This window comes from Capra hircus, chromosome 24 (genome assembly GCF_001704415.2).
Source record: "Capra hircus breed San Clemente chromosome 24, ASM170441v1, whole genome shotgun sequence".
Lineage (NCBI taxonomy): Eukaryota > Metazoa > Chordata > Mammalia > Artiodactyla > Bovidae > Capra > Capra hircus.
Genome location: NC_030831.1, coordinates 53,119,804 through 53,139,082, shown reverse-complemented (window position 1 = coordinate 53,139,082; position 19,279 = coordinate 53,119,804). Strand labels below are relative to the sequence as shown.

General features: G+C 39.1%; 1 protein-coding gene across 1 annotated transcript in view; it reads right to left on the bottom strand.

Annotated features, from left to right (window-relative positions):
- LOC102173800 (netrin receptor DCC) overlaps positions 1–19,279 on the bottom strand; it is a 92,182-nt gene that overhangs the window by 5,924 nt on the left and 66,979 nt on the right. Inside the window, exons 9-10 of the mRNA XM_018039362.1 lie at positions 14,517–14,582; positions 5,344–5,506 (exon numbers count right to left, since the gene is read on the bottom strand). Of these exons, the coding sequence (XP_017894851.1) occupies positions 5,344–5,506; positions 14,517–14,582 (229 nt within the window). The remainder of the gene's footprint in view (positions 1–5,343; positions 5,507–14,516; positions 14,583–19,279) is intronic.

The window sequence follows — 19,279 nt, the reverse complement described above, 5'->3', positions numbered from 1 at the left end:
ATTCAGTGAACATTTATGGATGGTAAATGTGCCAAGAAAAGAACTAAGGACTAGAAATGTGAAGATCAAAGAGATACTAGGAATTAAAAAATGAATGAAAAAAAAATGACATGGCTTTTGCATCACTGGAGCAAGGAGCACGCCCTGGGGCATGGCACATCAGAAAACTGAAAAAGAAGAAAGGACTAAATGGTAACAGATACAGGTAAAACACCAGGAAGTCCCTGGGAAATTGCAGAAACGTTTTTATCTCAAGAGTTAACAGTAAGCAGATTTGTTACTTTGTAGAGCACACACTAAGCATAGTAATAACTTGATTTGCAGTAATAAAAATTTGTTACTATTGACCCGGAAATATTTCAAGGTTTCTTTACTGACTCCTTATTTGCTATCTGTTCCTTACTTTGCAAATAATCTGTAACTCTAAGAAGAGTTTCTGTCTTCATTTTTAATTGGTCTGCTGGGGATGCGAACAGGTAAGAACCAAATCGGTTGGGCACCCATTCTACTCCAGACTGTAGCACACATTCAAATTTAACGTATTCAGACAACTCTACCCATGTGTCCATGTGGTAGTCATGTGTCCAGAATTTCCAGGATAGTCTCTTTGTCAAATATTTTGCCTTTAGTATCTATAGATACATTCTAATTCATAATAAATATTCTACATTTTAGCCAGGGAAATAGTATTACTTCATTAAAAAAAAGCCCTGAAATTCCCTATCAATTTAAGCCTGAAAACACAAATTTTCTACTTCATTAGAACTGACTCAAATGTGTTCCTTTTTCTAGCTGAGTAGTATTCCATTGTATATATGTACCACAGCTTCCTTATCCATTTATCTGCCGATGGACATCTAGGTTGATACAGGGCAAAAACCATTACAATATTATAAGTATCCTCCAATTAAAATAAATAATTTTTAAAACACTGAGGGAAACACACACACACATAACATTTTCATACTATGATATTCTACTATGATCTCACTAATTCAAGATGTGCAAGGGAAGTCTCTTCAAAGTAGTAAAAATTTAAATTCATAACCAAAAAGGAAATGTAAAGTTATTTTTATTACATGGAAATTTGAATCTAAATGCTACCATGAGATTCTATAATTTAGTCGTAGTCCTTGTGGAATTTTGGTGGTAGAGAGTTGATAGAAAGTATTTATTCCCACTTCTTTGAGGAAGGGCTTCCCTTCTGGCTCAGCTGATAAAGGATCTACCTGCAATGTGGGAGACCTGGGTTCGATCCCTGGGTTGGGAAGAACCCCTGGAGAAGGGAGAGGCTACCCACTCCAGTATTCTGGCCTGGAGAATTCCATGGACTGTATAGTCCATGGGGTCACAAAGAGTCAGACATGACTGAGTGACTTTCAGTTTCACTTTATTTGAGGAAACTGACATTCAGAGATTAGGTCTTCATTTAGGTTTAATTAAACACCATTAATTTAATTAAAGAGGTGATCTAATCAGAACTAGAACTTGGGTTCTAACTTCTGTTAGCTATTTTATAACATAAAACCTTACCAACTAGAATATGAGCCAAACAAGCTAGCTCATTACCTCATCATTATATAAATCACAGAACAAAATGTGTAGACACTAACGTGAATGAAGTATTACTGATAGTACACAAAAATATGCTCCAAATCCATTTGGATATAATTCAAGTCCTCCAATAAAACACAAAGACAATTTACATCCTCCAGCAGTTCTAGATAAAGAAATATTGAAGAAGCCCATGGATGTTTCCCACGTCACCTTATTAATCACATTAAACTCCCATTTCTGAGAGGCCTGTAATGGACATTATTTCTGTTTCAAATTAGAATTGATTTTGCTTTCATCTGCATTATTTGATTTGTTCTATGAAGTTCAATGGTGGTGGTATGGGGAGAGGTTCTCAGCAAAATCAAAAAAAGCTAAATTAAAACTCAAAAATATCTTAAAGGAGAAGTATTTTTTTTTTTTTGTTAACACATCCAAACAAAGAGACCAAGATGCCAAGTAAATATTAAGAGATGTTGGAGACAGGATGAGGAAAAACCTAAGGCGCAGTAGCATAGGAACCATAGATTAACTTTCTTCAGACTTTCAATCATTCATGGAGTGATTTATTCTTTCATTCATTTCCTAATTTTAAAAGCAAGCCAGGGACTTTCCTGGTAGCCCAGCGGCTAAGAACCCACCTTGCCACACAGAGGACATGTTTGATCCCCGGTTGGGAAACTGTGATTCCACATGCTCAGCCCCCCTGGTGGTACAGTCGACAAGAATCTGCCTGCCAGTGCAGAAGACATGGGTTTGGTCCCTGGTCCAGGAAGATTCCACACGTCACAGAGCTCCGCTGCTACTGAGCCCACATGCTGGACTCACTGAAGCCTGCATGTTCTAGGGCCTGCGAGCCACAGGTACTGAGCTCTCATGCTACAGCCACTGAAGCCTGTGTGCCTAGACCCCATGCTCTGCAGTAAGAGAAGCCACATCGAAGAGCCTGGGCTCTGCAACCAGACAGTAGCCCGCCGTCCGCAACTAGAGAAAGCCCTAGGGCACCAACGAAGACCCCAGTGCAGCCATAAATAAACAGATTACTTAACTTTTTAAAAAACAATCCCACATGATCTGGAACAACTAAGCTTGTGTGCACCAACCACTGAGCCCCTGTCCTCTGGAGCCCGTGTACTGCAACTCCTGAGCCCGCTCAGGACGCAACAAAGATTCCCCGTAGCGCAACTAAGACCTGATACAGCCAAATTAATTAATTAATTCAAAAAGTAAATCAAAATATAAACAAGCCACTCCAGGGTTCAGCCTCTTCTCTTCCTAAAAAAAAAAAAATCGTTTAAGCTCCTAACAAAGTGCTTAAGGTGCGGTTTAGGACAATTTGAGAGTTTCTCAAAATAGCATCAAATCTCACATTTGTAATATGGAGAAGACTAGCATTCTTCTCTGTGGAGAAACAAGATAGGCTCAGGAATCCAGTTCATCTAATCAGTAAGACCCTCAGACATTCTTCTTACAGCGATGAACATGATGAAGACAAAATACCACACTACAGATGATTCAGTTCATTCAATTAGTTTTAGTGAATGCCTCCGTGTTTTTAAAACTGGCATGAAGTAAGGTCTGAAACCACCACCCTCCTTGTGTCCATTTCAGTGAATCTTAGCTCTGCCTCAGAGACCTGAGGCTTTGATTTTCCACTGTGATTTGTTTACAAAAGCCCTTTCCTGGGATTGCTGGACCAAGAGATTGTTTAATGACTTACTCAATCACAGTGATTTTCCCCCAGAAGCTTACTAAGTGCCCAGCACTCTAGAAGCTCAGTGTGTGATTGTGTGTGTTGTGATTGTGTGTGTTAGTTGCTCAATCTTGTCTGACTCTCTGTGACTCCATGGGCTGTAGTCCACCAGGCTCATCTGTGCATGGAATTCTCCAGACAAGAATACTGAAGTGGATGGCCCTTCCCTTCTCCAGGGGATCATCCCAACCCAGGGACTGAATCTGGGTCTCCCGCACTGCAGGCAGATTCCTTACCATCTGAACCATCTGGGAAGCCTTAAGACTTCCCTGAAAGCTTACACAGGAGACCTACCCTGTAAATCTCACTCTGTCTGGTTTCCTATTGGGGAACAATGGACCTGCACACCAGCTATCATCAGCTTCAAGACAGTCTAGTCAAATGAATGCAGCTGGATATAAAATTTGACATGCCATCTAAATAAATGAAATGCAAAGACTGCTTCTATATCTTTATTTTACTTTCTACCCTATGGAAATCCTCATGTATATTGTTACTAAATACTTTACTTAAAAATGCTAGAAAATACAGAAGAAATCAACAAACAGGATCATAGGATTTTTTTAAAAGAGAGAAAAGCTGAGGTATTTGCCAGGAAAGACAGAAAATTATTTGCTAGAGAATCTTTCTCTAGCAGTGTGTGTTGTATGTAGTTGTCACACCGGCCACCTGTGAGTCCATGCCTCAGGCATGCAGAGCACCATGCCTCAGGCCAAAAACAAACAAAAATTAAGGGAAGAGCCTACTATAGACAATCCAGTGAGAAAAGCACAGGTGAGAAAAACCGTATCAGGCTGAATTTGAAAAGTGCTAGGCAGGCAAAGAGGCATAAAACAACCAGAAGATTATTGCTGGTTCTCACAACTGGCTGGTACAAGGGTAATATGCTGGTTAGACGGTATTGCTGGGAGGCGATAAGCTGACTCAAACTTCTTTTCCATTTCAAACTTTGTACTTTGATGTATCATTCTCGTATATATTATTACCTAAAGGAGCATGATATGAAAATATTTTTAAGACCCTCAAAATTTTTAATTTCTGAACCAGAGCCAGGCAATCTGAATCATTTTGAATTTCTGGAATCTCTCTTCCATCCTAACTACTGCCTCCAAAATACACACACCATAGCATTGTAACTATGCTGACTTTGTAACTATTCTACACTCAATCATTCATGTGATAGGCACTGACTAAATGCCTATGAACCTCCACGTCAAAAGGATAAATCAGTACTTTTAGATGAACACACATCTCCAACCTTTCATCCATAATTGCAGAGAGAGTCATAAGTAGGGACATGGTGAAGTTCATTCTCTAAGTGTTACTTAAGGAACAGCTACCCTCACTTGAACATGAGAATCTGGTCTCAAGGATTAAAATCAGGGCCTTCCCTGCTAGCCCAGCAGTTAGGAACCCATCTTCCAATGTAGGGGACACAGGTTTGAGCCCTGCATCTTAGCTGGCCAACTAGGATCCCACAACGAGAGAAACCCATGTGCCACAAGTAGAGAGCCCGTGTGCCACAACTGCTGGGCTCCTGCACACTACCACCAGGGAGGAGCACACTCAGCGAAGACCCATTGCAGTCAAAATTAAAAAAAAAAAAAGAAGTAAAATCAAAGAGACATGCAAAGTGTTCGTCCAGGTGGATTCTGCTATTACGTCTGCAAGCCTTTTCCTCACCCACTTATTTTATGGGCCTAGAATGGACAAAAGGCAGGATTTTTGCCCAGGTCAGGAGAGGAGATAAAGAATGCATGGTGAGTCATGAACGTGCACAGAAGAGAGCCATCAAAAATCTAACTCAGAAAGATGGCATTCAGGACTTCCCCAGCGGTCCAGCAGTTAGGGCTCCATGCTTCCACTGCAGGGGATACATGTTCCACCCCTGGTCAGGGAACTAAGATCCCACAGGCTGCAAGTAAAGATCCTGCACGTAGCAACGAAGGCCAGTGGCAGCCAAAAATTTAAACATTTAAAAAAAATGGCATTCAGGTCAAACAGTGACTTTTCTCTGGCAATCCGCTGTTACCTACTTTCTCTGCTGGGCTGAAGAACGCCGGGTGCAAATCACGGCCACTGCCACCACCACGAGCACTGTGATGATGCCAACGGTGACCACGATGATCACCAGCAGGTTGCTGTTCTTCTGAGGAGTGACGCTGCCATGTGGGGGGTGCATCTTGCCAATGGGTGGTTCTGGGGAAAGACAGGCAAATGGAGATCAGTTTCAGGACATGTGGCAGCCGATGGCATATCACGCTTGGCTAAGGATTCAGAGTTCCTATTGTTCTGGGCATTCCTGAAGCTGGGGGGGGGGGCGGGGAAGCAATGAAAAAATGACAGGAAAGATCTAAATTATCTACCCATGATAAATGAAAGCAAGTTCACACAGAAACTTACAGAGGAATATTCATAGCTACCTTAGCCAAAATTGCCGCAAGTGGGAAACCCCAGAGCCATCAGCTGATGAATGGATGAAGAAATGAGATATATCCGTACAGTAGAATACTATCCAGTCATAAAAAGAAAGGACATACTAATACATGATACAAAATTCATGTACCTTGAAGTTGTTATGCTAAGTGAAAGCAGCCAGACACAAAAGGCCACATATGATTCTACTCACATGAAACTGTGGGTTTCCCTGGTGACTCAGTAGTAAAGAGTCTACCTGCCAGTGCAAGAGACTCAGGTTTGATCCCTGGGCCAGGAAGATCCCCTGGAGAAGGCAATGGCACCCCACTCCAGTATTCTTGCCTGGAAAATCCCATGGGCAGAGGAGCCTGGTGGGCTATAGTCCATGGGGTTGCAAAAGAGTCGGGTACAACTCAGCGACTAAACACCAATTTATGAGAAATATCCAGAATAGGCAAGTGTATAGGGACAGAAAGTAGCTGAGTGTTTGCCAGTGGATGTGAGGAAAAGCGATTGGCGAGAGACTGCTTAAAGGTACAGGGTTTCGCTTGGGAGTAATGAAGATGTTCTAGAACTAGACAGTGGTGATGGTGGTAGAACCTCGTGAAAATGCTAAAAACCACTGAGTTGTGTGCTTTCAAAGGGTGAATTTATAGTATGTGAATTATATCTCAATGAAAAAATATAATTCAGCTTTCATAGGGAACAGAAAATGGGGAGGATGGGAAGCATGCTGCTTTGGGTGATAAGAATTCCACGATGACACGAATCAGAACAGGCTGAGAAACCATTATTTATTTGATGCTGTGAAACACAAACTGTTTGACACCCATCACTCACACTTTCCATTCCTTTAAAGCAGTTATCTATAAAGCACATTTAATTTTCAACCTGTCAAGGGTGCATGAATCCTACTTAAAAGCAGCCACAGGCTTGGAAAGAGTGCCATAAAGCTCTAATCTATTTCTTTCCTGGTTTGCAACTGTACCTCATGGCACACAGTAGTTAAGTGAAAATAGCAGAATGATAATTTGCTTATATAAACAAGCATGACTAATGAGCCTTTAAATGGCTTTTTTGTGCCTTTATCTGTAAAATGGAAATAATAACATTTACTTACGTAGTTACTGTTACAATTAGAAAAAATACATGCAAAACAACTCTCTAAGTGCCCTACACAGACTAATTGCTTAGAATATCACTATACTGCTGAAATATTAAAGAGAATTTTGCCTAACTTAATAATCTACCATACCATTTGGTATACTTTTGGTATGGACTTCTAAACTCTTAAATTTTCTAGAAAGCTTATAGATAATATTCAAAGTGAAAGATATAGTAACTTGTTTTCACAAGTTAATATAATAACCCAGCACTTGACTCAAAAGTGAAATACTATCTTTTGATAACTTATCTAGGAATCATTGGGTTTTTTTTTAAAGACAGTCACCTTATTTTAAATAAATTATTGTTGACTCAATATTATCGGAAAAAAATAAATGCTACCAATATAACTTGAATCTCAGGGGCGGGTAATTCATCAAGTCTTTACATAGTACTTTCTGTTAAAAGATTCTGATTATAAATGAAAGAAATAAGGTTTCCTTGAAGCAACTTTTTCCTTTATGACAAAGGAGTGAGGCAAGTAATGAAGGGTCAGAACTTTCTGTTAGTTTTACTTACAACTGAAAAAATCATGTTGCAGTTGTTACCTCAATATGCCCTTTCTGTTCTTAATAAATTAACTGATTGGTATAAATTAACCTTTTATATGACAGCATACAATGGAGGCATTTGGGGAGCTCATGGATTTTATTACTTTAAATTTAACAGTTCACCATTTCTGACAATCTTAGTTTGAGTCATACATGGCAGTAACACTGGGTGAATATTTTTTAAGACCATGTAAATTGGAATTGCTTGGACCAGAGAAGGAAAAAAAAAAATCCTATGTGCTAAATGTTCTGTCTTCCATTCCTGAAACATGTACCCCATGTGCGCGTCATGGTGATATGAACAGAATGTCAGATTTCTTCTTGGGATCAAGGCATAGCTAATAGCAGAGAGATGCAAAAGCTCCATTTCTGAGATATATTTCTGGAAGAGGAGAGAAGGAACAACAGCCAGATTATGAAACCACTAAAAGCTATTTATGGGGCCACATATACACATATGATTTCATAATAATTTTTATCAGTTCAGTCACTCAGTCATGTCCGACTTCTTGCTACTCCATGAATCACAGCACGCCAGGCCTCCCTGTCCATCACCAACTCCCGGAGTTCACTCAGACTCACGTCCATCGAGTCCGTGATGCCATCCAGCCATCTCATCCTCTGTCGTCCCCTTCTCCTCCTGCCCCCAATCCCTCCCAGCATCAGAGTCTTTTCCAATGAGTCAACCCTTCCCATGAAGTGGCCAAAGTACTGGAGCTTCAGCTTTAGTATCATTCCTTCCAAAGAACACTCAGGACGGATCTCCTTTTATGCCATAGTCTTATATATTATGTGGTCTGAGAATAATTCCCAAATTAGAATACTGATTGCTCATCCCCACCCCTCCCAGTACCTGTATAGTTGGTACTTTAAAGAAGAATTCACGTAAAAAGATGTAACATGAAGATATAATATGAGGTCACTGACAGAAGATGGAGGTCATGAAAAACCTCATTATAAAAGTGACATTTAAGCTGAATTTTAAAGTATTGCTAGGAGTTAGTTCTTGTTCCGTTATGAAGGAACTAACGGCAGACCGTGTGTGTGTGTGGAATATTGGGAACAAACAGGAAATGGCACAAAATGAGGCAGGAAAGATAAACAAGACCCTGCTCATATGAGCCTTGTAGATCCAATTCAATCATCCTCGGTAAAGCTACAAATGATTTAAGAGTTTTCAGCAAAGTGACAGGCTTCATTTGTTCTAAGAAGATATCTCTTCCCTCTGCATGGAGAGGGCTTGGTGGTAGAAAAACAGAGACCAGCTAAGAGGATACTGAGTTTGCCAGGTTAAGAGGAGACGATCCCTTAAACTGAGATGGTGGCAATTTCAGCCAAGCAGAGAGGACAGGTACATCGTGCGGTAGAACTGGCAAGGAAATGAACAAGGTGGATTGCACATGGGGGAGGATAGAAAGGAAGGCTCAGGCCTCAACAACGGTCCTGATGTCTAGGGTTGGGGAGAGGGTGAAAGTGCAGGCAGACTCAGTGGGGCAAGAAGAGAGGTTCAGTCTCGAATTGAGGTCTCACGATGAATCATGAAGAGGCAGCTGGAAGGTCTGTGTTAGAGATGTAACTGTGGGAGCTGGCCTAGAGATGGAATCTGAAGCCTGGGAATGGGGATCACTGAATCAAGGGTAAACAGTGAGCAGAGACACCGTCTCAAAACTAGTGCTCTAAGTGTTCAGGTGGAAGGCGGGGACCTGGCCAAAGAGAAGTCAATATCAAATGAGTTTCCCAATGCTTATTGACAACGGAAAACTTTTTTGGCAGAGCTTCTCAAGGGACCCATGTACCTTGTAACTACTTCTGGAGGTTGCTAATCAAGATGAGTGGTTTTTAAACTGGGGTGATTTTATCCCGCAAGAGGATATTTGGCAATGTCTAGAGCCAGTTTGGGTTGTTCCAGCAGAGTGGAAGGAATCACTACTGGCACCTGGTGGATAATGGCCAGGGATGCTGCGAAAAATCCTACGGTGCATAGGAGAAGCCCAGCGACAAACAAGTTATTCAGTCCCAAATGGCAATAGTTCTGTGGTTGAGAAATCCTGATCGAGCTGAACACTGCCTATGTTCTCATGAGATCTGAGATCCAAAAATTTAAGTGGCTGGATTCACACATTTCTAAACCATGACAGAGTCACTTCTAGTACCTGGAGTTTGGGATTAGTCTGAGGTCCTTAACATTAAACTCCAATACTTTGGCCACCTCATGCAAAGAGTTGACTCATTGGAAAAGACCCTGATGCTGGGAGGGATTGGGGGCAGGAGGTGAAGGGGATGACAGAGGATGAGATGGCTGGACGGCATCACCGACTCAATGCACATGAATTTGGGTGAACTCTGGGAGTTGGTGATGGACAGGGAGGCCTGGCGTGCTGCAATTCATGGGATCGCAAAGAGTCGGACATGACTGAGCGACTGAACTGAATTGAGCTGAGATAGTAGGTGGGCAGAGCCTCTTGTAGACTAGAACTTGAGACCCCTGAGATGCTCCAATTATCTTTACATCAGGGAATTGAGTGTAAAATTTTATTTCTGGACCTTTCTTTTGGCATTAAGGTATCTGTTGGGTGCCCTATAATACTTTACTAACCTCAGAATGACCATCTCATGCAAGTATGGAAAGAGCTTCTCTATATACTCTACTTAGATTAGTTAAAATGCTATTGAGTTAAATAAACAAAGGTTTTCAAAACTGGAGGGCAAATCATGGTTTTTTCTCCTAACCACAGCATTTAAGTCATGTTTTGCAGAATACGAAATATGATTCTAAATACTAAAAATTTAATCAATAACATTAATTTTAAAATAATGCTTCACCAAAGTATCAACATCTGTCAAATTAATTAAGTTTTCAAAGGTTGAAGTCAATATAACAACATTCTTGTAGGGTTTGTAGATTTCTTTACCAATATTATTGATTTTGAAAACTATGGAAAAAGCTACCAACATAATTGGTGATTTATCTTCCCCCACAAGAAAACAATTGAACTGCAGTAATTTTCACTGTTGTTATCCTTCAGACAAATATAAACTACAAAATCACATTTTCAGAAGTTGAAGATTCTCCTGCTGTAAGAAGGTGAACCACAAAATTGAATGCATCATAAAAGTAAAATACTATCACATCACCACATATTAGCTTTGATTCTACCTGTCATCAGAACATAATTTAGGAAGCCTCTTCAGTTTCCTCAATTTAATTAAGGGCTTCCAACTTCAAGAATAAACATGAACTATAGCTTTGTTTTTCTTTATTTGAGTTCCAAGAGAGTTGCTTTTAAAAGAGAGACACATAAGGGAAAGTAAATGATTAGCAAGCTCTAAATTTATTTGCAACTGGCTTGAGTATTCTGACAGTAAACCATTATTCTATTACAATCCTTTGAAGGATGAATCCAGCAAGTAAAAGGAGAGATAGGAAATGTCTATAATTCTGTCACTACATAAAGAGATGTATGAAATTTTCATTGTATGTGAGGTTCAAAAACTCAAGATTTTACAGTGTTCTTGTTGATGCAGCCTACTTTGCATTAGTAGGTTGGGGGGCGGGTGTTAGAGTTTTATCAGTTAAGGTGTCATTTGTATATATAATTTGAAAATATACCCTCTTCTTATGGTATAAGATGTTGGCAGAATTTTAATTAGGAAGGTAGAGTTTTCAAATGCCTTTGCTGACTTGCATATAAGAGCACAAGCTAAAGGCAAATTACATACTAATATTTTTCATCATCCACTGGATAGCAAAAAGAATAGGAAATAGATTAAGCATGCTCTCTACCATCTATTCTCTGAGGTTATCAAATCACCTTAATGAATCATGTAGCCTGTAATAATTAGTTATTTCAGTAGGGTTTCTAGAAATGTTTCAGGTACTTTGTTCATACCATTCATTTAATAGGAAATGCCTAAAACATCATTAAGTGAGGCAGAAATCTGAGAAGGGATAATGCCAATAATCTGTCTGCTGCTGCTAAGTCGCTTCAGTCGTGTCTGACTCTGTGTGACCCCATAGACGGCAGCCCACCAGGCTCCCCCATCCCTGGGATTCTCCAGGCAAGAACACTGGGGTGGGCTGCCATTTCCTTCTCCAATGCGTGAAAGTGAAGTTGCTCAGTCGTATCTGACTCTTAGCGACCCCACGGACTGTAGCCCACCAGGCTCCTCCATCCATGGGATTTTCCAGGCAAGAGTACTGGAGTGGGGTGCCATTGCCTTCGCTGAATAATCTATGTAAAATGGCTCAAAGTCATTGGATGTCATTTATCTATTTTATCTTCATGACTCTCTCCTGTGAGATAATGTATATCAGATCAAATTTAAACACAATTATATCTCTCACTAGGAATCTTAAATAGTAAAAACAAAAATACAATGACATGCATTTCTCTAAGTTACTGTCATTCTCTTCATCTGAAGTCTGACTCCCATGAAAAGAAAAGTTCTTATCTGTTGACTTATCTGTTCATGTCAAATTTGGGCTAAGGTTTCTTTCTCATTAGGGAATTCATTCTCTTTTGAAGGGCAAATTCAAATAGTCAGTACCAAACTTTTAAACTTGGTACTGATCCAAAATTAGGTTTTCCAGATTTAACAATTAAAAATATAGGAGGTTCAGTTAAGTTTGAATTATTTCTAGTTACCTATGGATATGTACATTGAGATGCCTGCATATATTGAGATGGTAATCCCTTGCAATATTTTTCTTTGACTCAGCTCTTAGGCAACTAGAAATCAAATTTTACTGGGTATTTCCCTAGTGGCTCAGATGGTAAAGCATCTTGCTTACAATGCAGAAGACCTGGGTTTGATCCCTGGGTTGAAAAGATCCTCTGGAGAAGGAAATGGCACCCCACTCCAGTACTCTTGCCTGGAAAATCCCATGGACAGAGAAGCATGGTGGGCTACAGGCCATGGGGTCACAGAGTCGGACACGACTGAGCGACTTCACTTGCAGTATTTTTAGCTGTTCCACTGGGCATTTCTGTTCAAGATTAGTGTTCTTTCAGTTCAGTTCAGTCACTAAGTCGTGTCCGACTCTTTGTGACCCCATGAATCACAGCACGCCAGGCCTCCCTGTCCATCGCCAACTCCCGGAGTTCACTCAGATTCATGTCCATCGAGTCAGTGGTGCCATTCAGCCATCTCATCCTCTGTCGTCCCCTTCTCCTCCTGCCCCCAATCCCTCCCAGCATCTGAGTCTTTTCCAATGAGTCAACTCTTTATGTGAGGTGGCCAAAGTACTGGAGTTTCAGCTTTAGCATCATTCCTTCCAAAGAAATCCCAGGGATGATCTCCTTCAGAATGGACAAGTTGGATCTCCTTGCAGTCCAAGGGACTCTCAAGAGTTTTCTCCAACACCACAGTTCAAAAGCATCAATTCTTTGGTGCTCAGCCTTCTTCACAGTCCAACTCTCACACCCATACATGACCACAGGAAAAACCACAGCCTTGACTAGACCAAGTCTATGCCCCAACCAGTAACGCTGAAGAAGCTGAAGTTGAATGGTTCTATGAAGACCTACAAGACCTTTTAGAACTAACACCCAAAAAAGATGTCCTTTTCATTATAGGGGACTGGAATGCAAAAGTAGGAAGTCAAGAAACACCTGGATAACAGGCAAATTTGGCCTTGGAAGGCAGAATGAAGCAGGGCAAAGACTATTAGAGTTTTGCCAAGAAAATGCACTGGTCATAGCAAACACCCTCTTCCAACAACACAAGAGAAGACTCTACACATGGACATCACCAGATGGTCAACACCAAAATCAGATAGATTACATTCTTTGCAGCCAAAGATGGAAAAGCTCTATACAGTCAACAAAAACAAGACCAGGAGCTGACTGTGGCTCAGATCATGAACTCCTTATTACCAAATTCAGACTCAAATTGAAGAAAGTAGGCAAAACCGCTAGACCATTCAGGTATGACCTAAATCAAATCCCTTATGATTTTACAGTGGAAGTGAGAAATAGATTTAAGGGCCTAGATCTGATAGATAGAGTGCCTGATGAACTATGGACTGAGGTTCGTGACATTGTACAGGAGACAGGGATCAAGACCATCCCCATGGAAAATAAATGCAAAAAAGCAAAATGGCTGCCTGGGGAGGTCTTACAAATAGCTGTGAAAAGAAGAGAGGTAAAAAGCAAGGGAGAAAAGGAAAGATAAAAGCATCTGAATGCAGAGTTCCAGAGAATAGCAAGAAGAGATAAGAAAGCCTTCTTTAGCGATCAATGCAAAGAAATAGAGGAAAAGAACAGAATGGAAAAGACTAGAGATCTCTTCAAGAAAATTAGAGATACCAAGGGAACATTACATGCAAAGATGGGCTCGATAAAGGACAGAATGGTCTGGACCTAACAGAAGCAGACGATATTAAGAAGAGGTGGCAAGAATACACAGAAGAACTGTACAAAAAAGATCTTCACGACCCAGATAATCATGATGGTGTGACAACTAATCTAGAGCCAGACATCCTGGAATGTGAAGTCAAGTGTTCTTTAGGACACACCGTTTAAGAAATATATTGTTTTGTGTTCATGGCTTATATTTGCTTCAATGTAACATATATAACCATTGTTCAGGAGTGATGGAAACGATGAGGAAATAATTGTTCCTTCTCTATTGTCTGTACAGATTGCCTCTTAATTTCCTGGCACTCTGACTCTTCAAAAAGTCCTAGTAACTTCAGTTTATGAAACTGAAAGGGTTTCAGCTTGCTGTACTTTTGACGTCACCTCTCTTTAATAAAATTTCATTTTTGGAAATATTTCAAATACAGAGTACTTTCAAACTGAGATAGTTAACAGCCCTGCATCATTTATAAAATTCTCTATGTCTAGGCTTTTCTAACTGACTGTTTTGTGTACTTGTCAGCTCTCATTGCCATTGTCTCCTGGTGAAATAAACTCCAGGTTTATTAATAATTTCATGCTTCTATTATCCCCACTAAAACCCTAAGTTTGAGGATATTGGCACTTGCAGTCAACAGAAAATTTGCCTCAGACATGCTAGAATTAACCATTTTAATTAATATGACTAATCCAATAGAACCTAATTGATATACTTACCATTCAGAGTGCTTCTATCAATCAAATTCGTATCAACTGGCCAATAACTTCCATCTCCATGGCGACCTGTTCATTGGGAAAATATATCAGAATGTTAGTGGACCTATAACATGGAAACACAAGTGGAACAAAGCAAATAACAATAGTATTTAAAAATATACAAACAATGGAGTAAGATTAATTCATCTACCTCAGAGACAGCCTGAAAATAATGATACCGTTATACTTTGCAAGAAAATGCTATTTTCTATGTGTGAGAAAAATCTGTCATGAAAATACTCTTCTAAACAAGCTAAATTCAGTTCCACACTGAAAAGCTGACCTATCACTTCCTCTTTTTTTTTTTTTCCCTCCAGTATCCTTGTTAACAGGCCACCAACAGGTAACAACATCAGTGTCAGCCTAAGTGTTGCTGTCGTGAACATCTCCAAACAGAAGGAGTGGGGGTGTTGGCTCCTAGAGAGACAGAGCCTGCCTACTCCTTGCTTCACAGTCTAGCCTACACTGTTGCCCAGTGGACATGACTTTGTGGCCAATTAGCATTACTACTTTACAAGGGGACAGCACTTTTTGCCTTGTAAGTGCGCTTTAAGTTGTCTTTGTATTATATGACAAGTAGGTGCCTGAGAATGAACTATTGAATATGGAATAAAGAATAGGGGGTGTGTCACAATCCACATGGTCTGACTATTTCTTACAAACACACTAAGAAACAAGGTTTCTTGAGCATCACCTCATTGGAAACACTGCCTTCTAACAGGTGTTCAACAATTACAAAAGTAGTCTTTAAGAGAACTGAGCCAGACATTAACCAGAAGTAATTACACTATCATTCACATGTAATTAATAGTTTTTCACTACAGGTAATTCCCTTTTCTATTGGTATGTTTGTAGAACTGTAATTATTTGATTAGATTTTGAGTTCCAGAATATCTATTAGGAAAAAAAAAAAAAACATTTGGGAGTTCAATCTCTACGTAAACACAAGAGTGCAGATAATTCTTTATTCACTTTGGAGTGTGATTTCTGAAAGTGGTTATCATCAGAGGGTGATATTGAGGAAGCCAGCTAGGATAACATTCGTTGTTTTTGTCAGATGTACAGTTTTGTGTGTTTTTTTTTTTTGAAGACTTCCAAGTCCTGCTCCTGTGACATTCCTGTGCATACCAAATTTTCTGTAGTTAGCACTTTTAACTACAGCTTTTCTAAGAGCTTATCATTTTATTTGCAAAAGAACTATGAAGAAACAAGTCTTGTTACCAGACCATGCATTCATAATTAAAAAAAAAAATTCTTTCAGTGTCAAGTCAGAGCTGAAATGAGGGTGTTAAGTTTCCAATAAGCACTGATAAATTAATCCAATGACATTATATTCTGTTTCCAGGATAAATCTGAATGTTTAAAATCTGCCGGTCAATGACTCTATATAAACAAGTGGGAATTAGGTTGGAGGCTCCTGTGTGTGAGGCAGGGAGGAATGGTGGTGACTGGGCTTCCCTGGTGGCTTGGATGGTGAAGAATCCACCTGCAATGTAGAAGACATAGGTTCGATTCCTGGGTAATGAACATCCCCTGGAGAAGGGGATGGCTACCCACCCCAATATACTTGCCTGGGAAATCCTATGGACAGAGGAGCCTGATGGGCTACAGTCCATGGGGTCATAAACAGTTGATCCTGACTGAGTGACTTAAAAAAGAATGAAATAAGCAGCAATTGTGAAAACATCTTGGGGGGCGATGACTGAAACACCGATAAGCCTAACCCTTTCCCCAAGTACCTGGTTTGTGTTAACTCTGACACATCTGGGGTTTCATAAGCTTTGCCCACAGGACACTGATAGATCAAGGTTGGGAGAAATGAAGTGAGACAGAAGTTCTCTATGAATATTAAGATGCCTTTTCACACATCTGAAAGCAACTAGATTGCAAAGCAGTCAGCCAAAAGAGAAGCTAACAGCCCCATCACTTAAGCCACTAAAGCAATAAATGATTCCTGTTGGGAGTCATTCTGTATTGGCTGGAAATTAGGTACATAGCCTGTGGAGGATTTTTCCTATTCTCTAGCATCCTGACAAATGTCTTTTTAATGAAGTTTCTAACTCTCCCAGCTAGTTTGTGGGAAGATGCAGAAACAAGCCCCTGAGCACATCCATATATTACTTAAACATAAATCTCTATGGGTATAGCACCCTTTAGACTCAGCGAGGCTATTGATTACATGGTGAATTTCAATATGCTGAAGAATATCAGATGTCATATGGTTAGAGCTCTGTGTAAAATAAAGGAACTCAAAATACTTTTGAAGCAACAGAGCAGCTGAAAACTTGAGCATTCTACTCACATAATCTAGGATACTGACATCAGTTAATATTTTGTTGGTTATAATTAGATGGATATCATGAAAGAAAATTAAGTAACTCTTAACAAATCCAACAGGAAATGCTTTAAAGAAACTTGATATCATCAACAAGCAAGATTAGATTCATGGTGATTTAAAACTTCTGGCACCTCTTCAGTAAAGAGACACAAAACTCGTTTCCGGGATATTGGAGTCTGAGATCTCTTTATTTAAAGATGTGGGAATCAAATATCACTTTGTGTGCTTCTATGTTTTTGTCCTCTACAACATGTCTTTTAAATCTCAAGAAGTCTTTTTATGGGTAAATTGGGTAAATGTGTGTGTATATGTTCGGTCACTCAGTCATGTCAGACTCTTTGCAACACTGGGCTGTAGCCTGTCGGGCTCCTCTGTCCTGAATTTTCCAGGCAAGAATACTGGAGTGGGTTGCCATTTCCTCATCCTAGGGATCGTCCCAATACAGGGATGGAATCTACATCTCCTGCACTAGCAGGCAGATTATTCACCACAAATAACAAGTTAAAAACATAAGATTCTCCTGCTATCTTAAGGCAGCAATCACAAAATTGTCAGATGAAACACTGGACTATTACTGTTTCTCATGCCAAAAGGGCTTTTTGCTGTAGTTGAAACATTAGACGCATTTAGTAAACTTGGTGAATTTCATAAGCACTGATTAAGGGAAAGAGCAACCTAATTAGACTCTGGAAGATGAAAAGTCACTTAAAGGCAAAGATATAAACTACTATTCAATCCCAGAGGTCTTAATTTTTTAATGGAGCATAAAACTGATAATAATTCAACTCAAAATATACTAAGTGCCTACTATAGGCAAGGCATAGTCCTAGATGCTCATGGGAGGGGTAGCATAAAAAGATTTATTAGATATAGAACCTGCCAAGACAGACAGCATTGGCTCATTGAATCCAAATCCTATACAGGACTATTTATGGTTAATATTAGCTAATATCATATCGTTTTTAACTTATTCTGACTTTAAAGATTTGAGAATAAGTTAATTCCTACTATAAAATAACTATTACTAAATTGATTTACTATTTCTATAAATCACTATTATGTTTCAGTGAAAATATTTTTCATTTATCTAGTATTTTTAAAAGAAGTACATGCAAATAAAAGATAATGTATTCTTTTCAGCCTCATACGTATCACAATTAAATTTATCTTAAATCATCAACTCCTTTTTTTGCTTACGGTACTAAATCTCTCACATTTTTCAAAATTAAAAATTACAAATAATAAATGAATATATGGATATTTAAACACAACATTTGTGGAAGTAACATATTTCAATGTATATAAATTTTTAAAAATTATTCAAATAAAGCTCCATATAGTTAAAAAAAACTAGAGATATGTAGTTTCTTTTTTCATTAAGGAATTAGTAATATGGTTTTACAGGAACAACAGGAATGAAAATGTACTATAAAAATATAGTATTATATTCTCAAGAATATAAAGAAGAACTCTTGTGTTACTCCGTACCCAAATTTCCTAATAGAAATTAGGGTGAGGAACAGAATTAAGATGATAGAGTACTGAATCTCCTAACCAACCATGGATTTCATCCAAAAATCCGTTTCTTTCAGAAAGTTTTGATAACTGAAGCAAACCACCTTTCTCTGGTTTCAGAAAGAAGAAAGAAAAAAAGAAAAAGAAATGATCCGATATTTGACTTGAAAAGAGGAAGACGGGGGCTTTTTTCAAGTTATTTAAAAATAGTTTATACAGGCTTAACTTTATTGTATTTATGTACCTCTAAGGGAGGCCCAAACCAAAAAATTTATGCTCCTCCACTTGGTTTATACTCTTTACATAGTATAAATGCTAAAGGCACTTAAAGAGTTATTTTCTATGCTTTATTTAAAGGATAGATCATTTTATTTTGGCAAGAGAAACATACTCCCTTAGATAAAAGTTAGTCTCCATGGTTTTCCTACTAGTTACTCTCTGGATTGAGAGAAAAATGAGCAGAGGTAACATGAATTCCTTCGGGATGTGTGCTCATTATTGTATTTCTTGGTGCTTACCAAAGTAACATTTATACCATATTCTCAACACTTGATAAGTGACTAAACTGGGAACACTTTGTAATGTGTTAATAACAAACATACTTTAAGTTCTTACTATTACACATGTTAACGTTTATGTTCCTATTCTTCCATTATTACTTAAAATATTGCTTCTATATTTGTACTGAAGTGTGTATATGTGTGTAAACTTAAGCAGTGTAATGTTTACATCAGACACGAAGTTTTAGTACATATGGGCAGATGAAGAATATTCCCTGTGGTAAAATTGTTTAGCACCTCAGTTCAGTTCAGTTGCTCAGTTGTGTCCGACTCTGCAACCCCATGGACTGCAGCACACCAGGCCTCCCTGT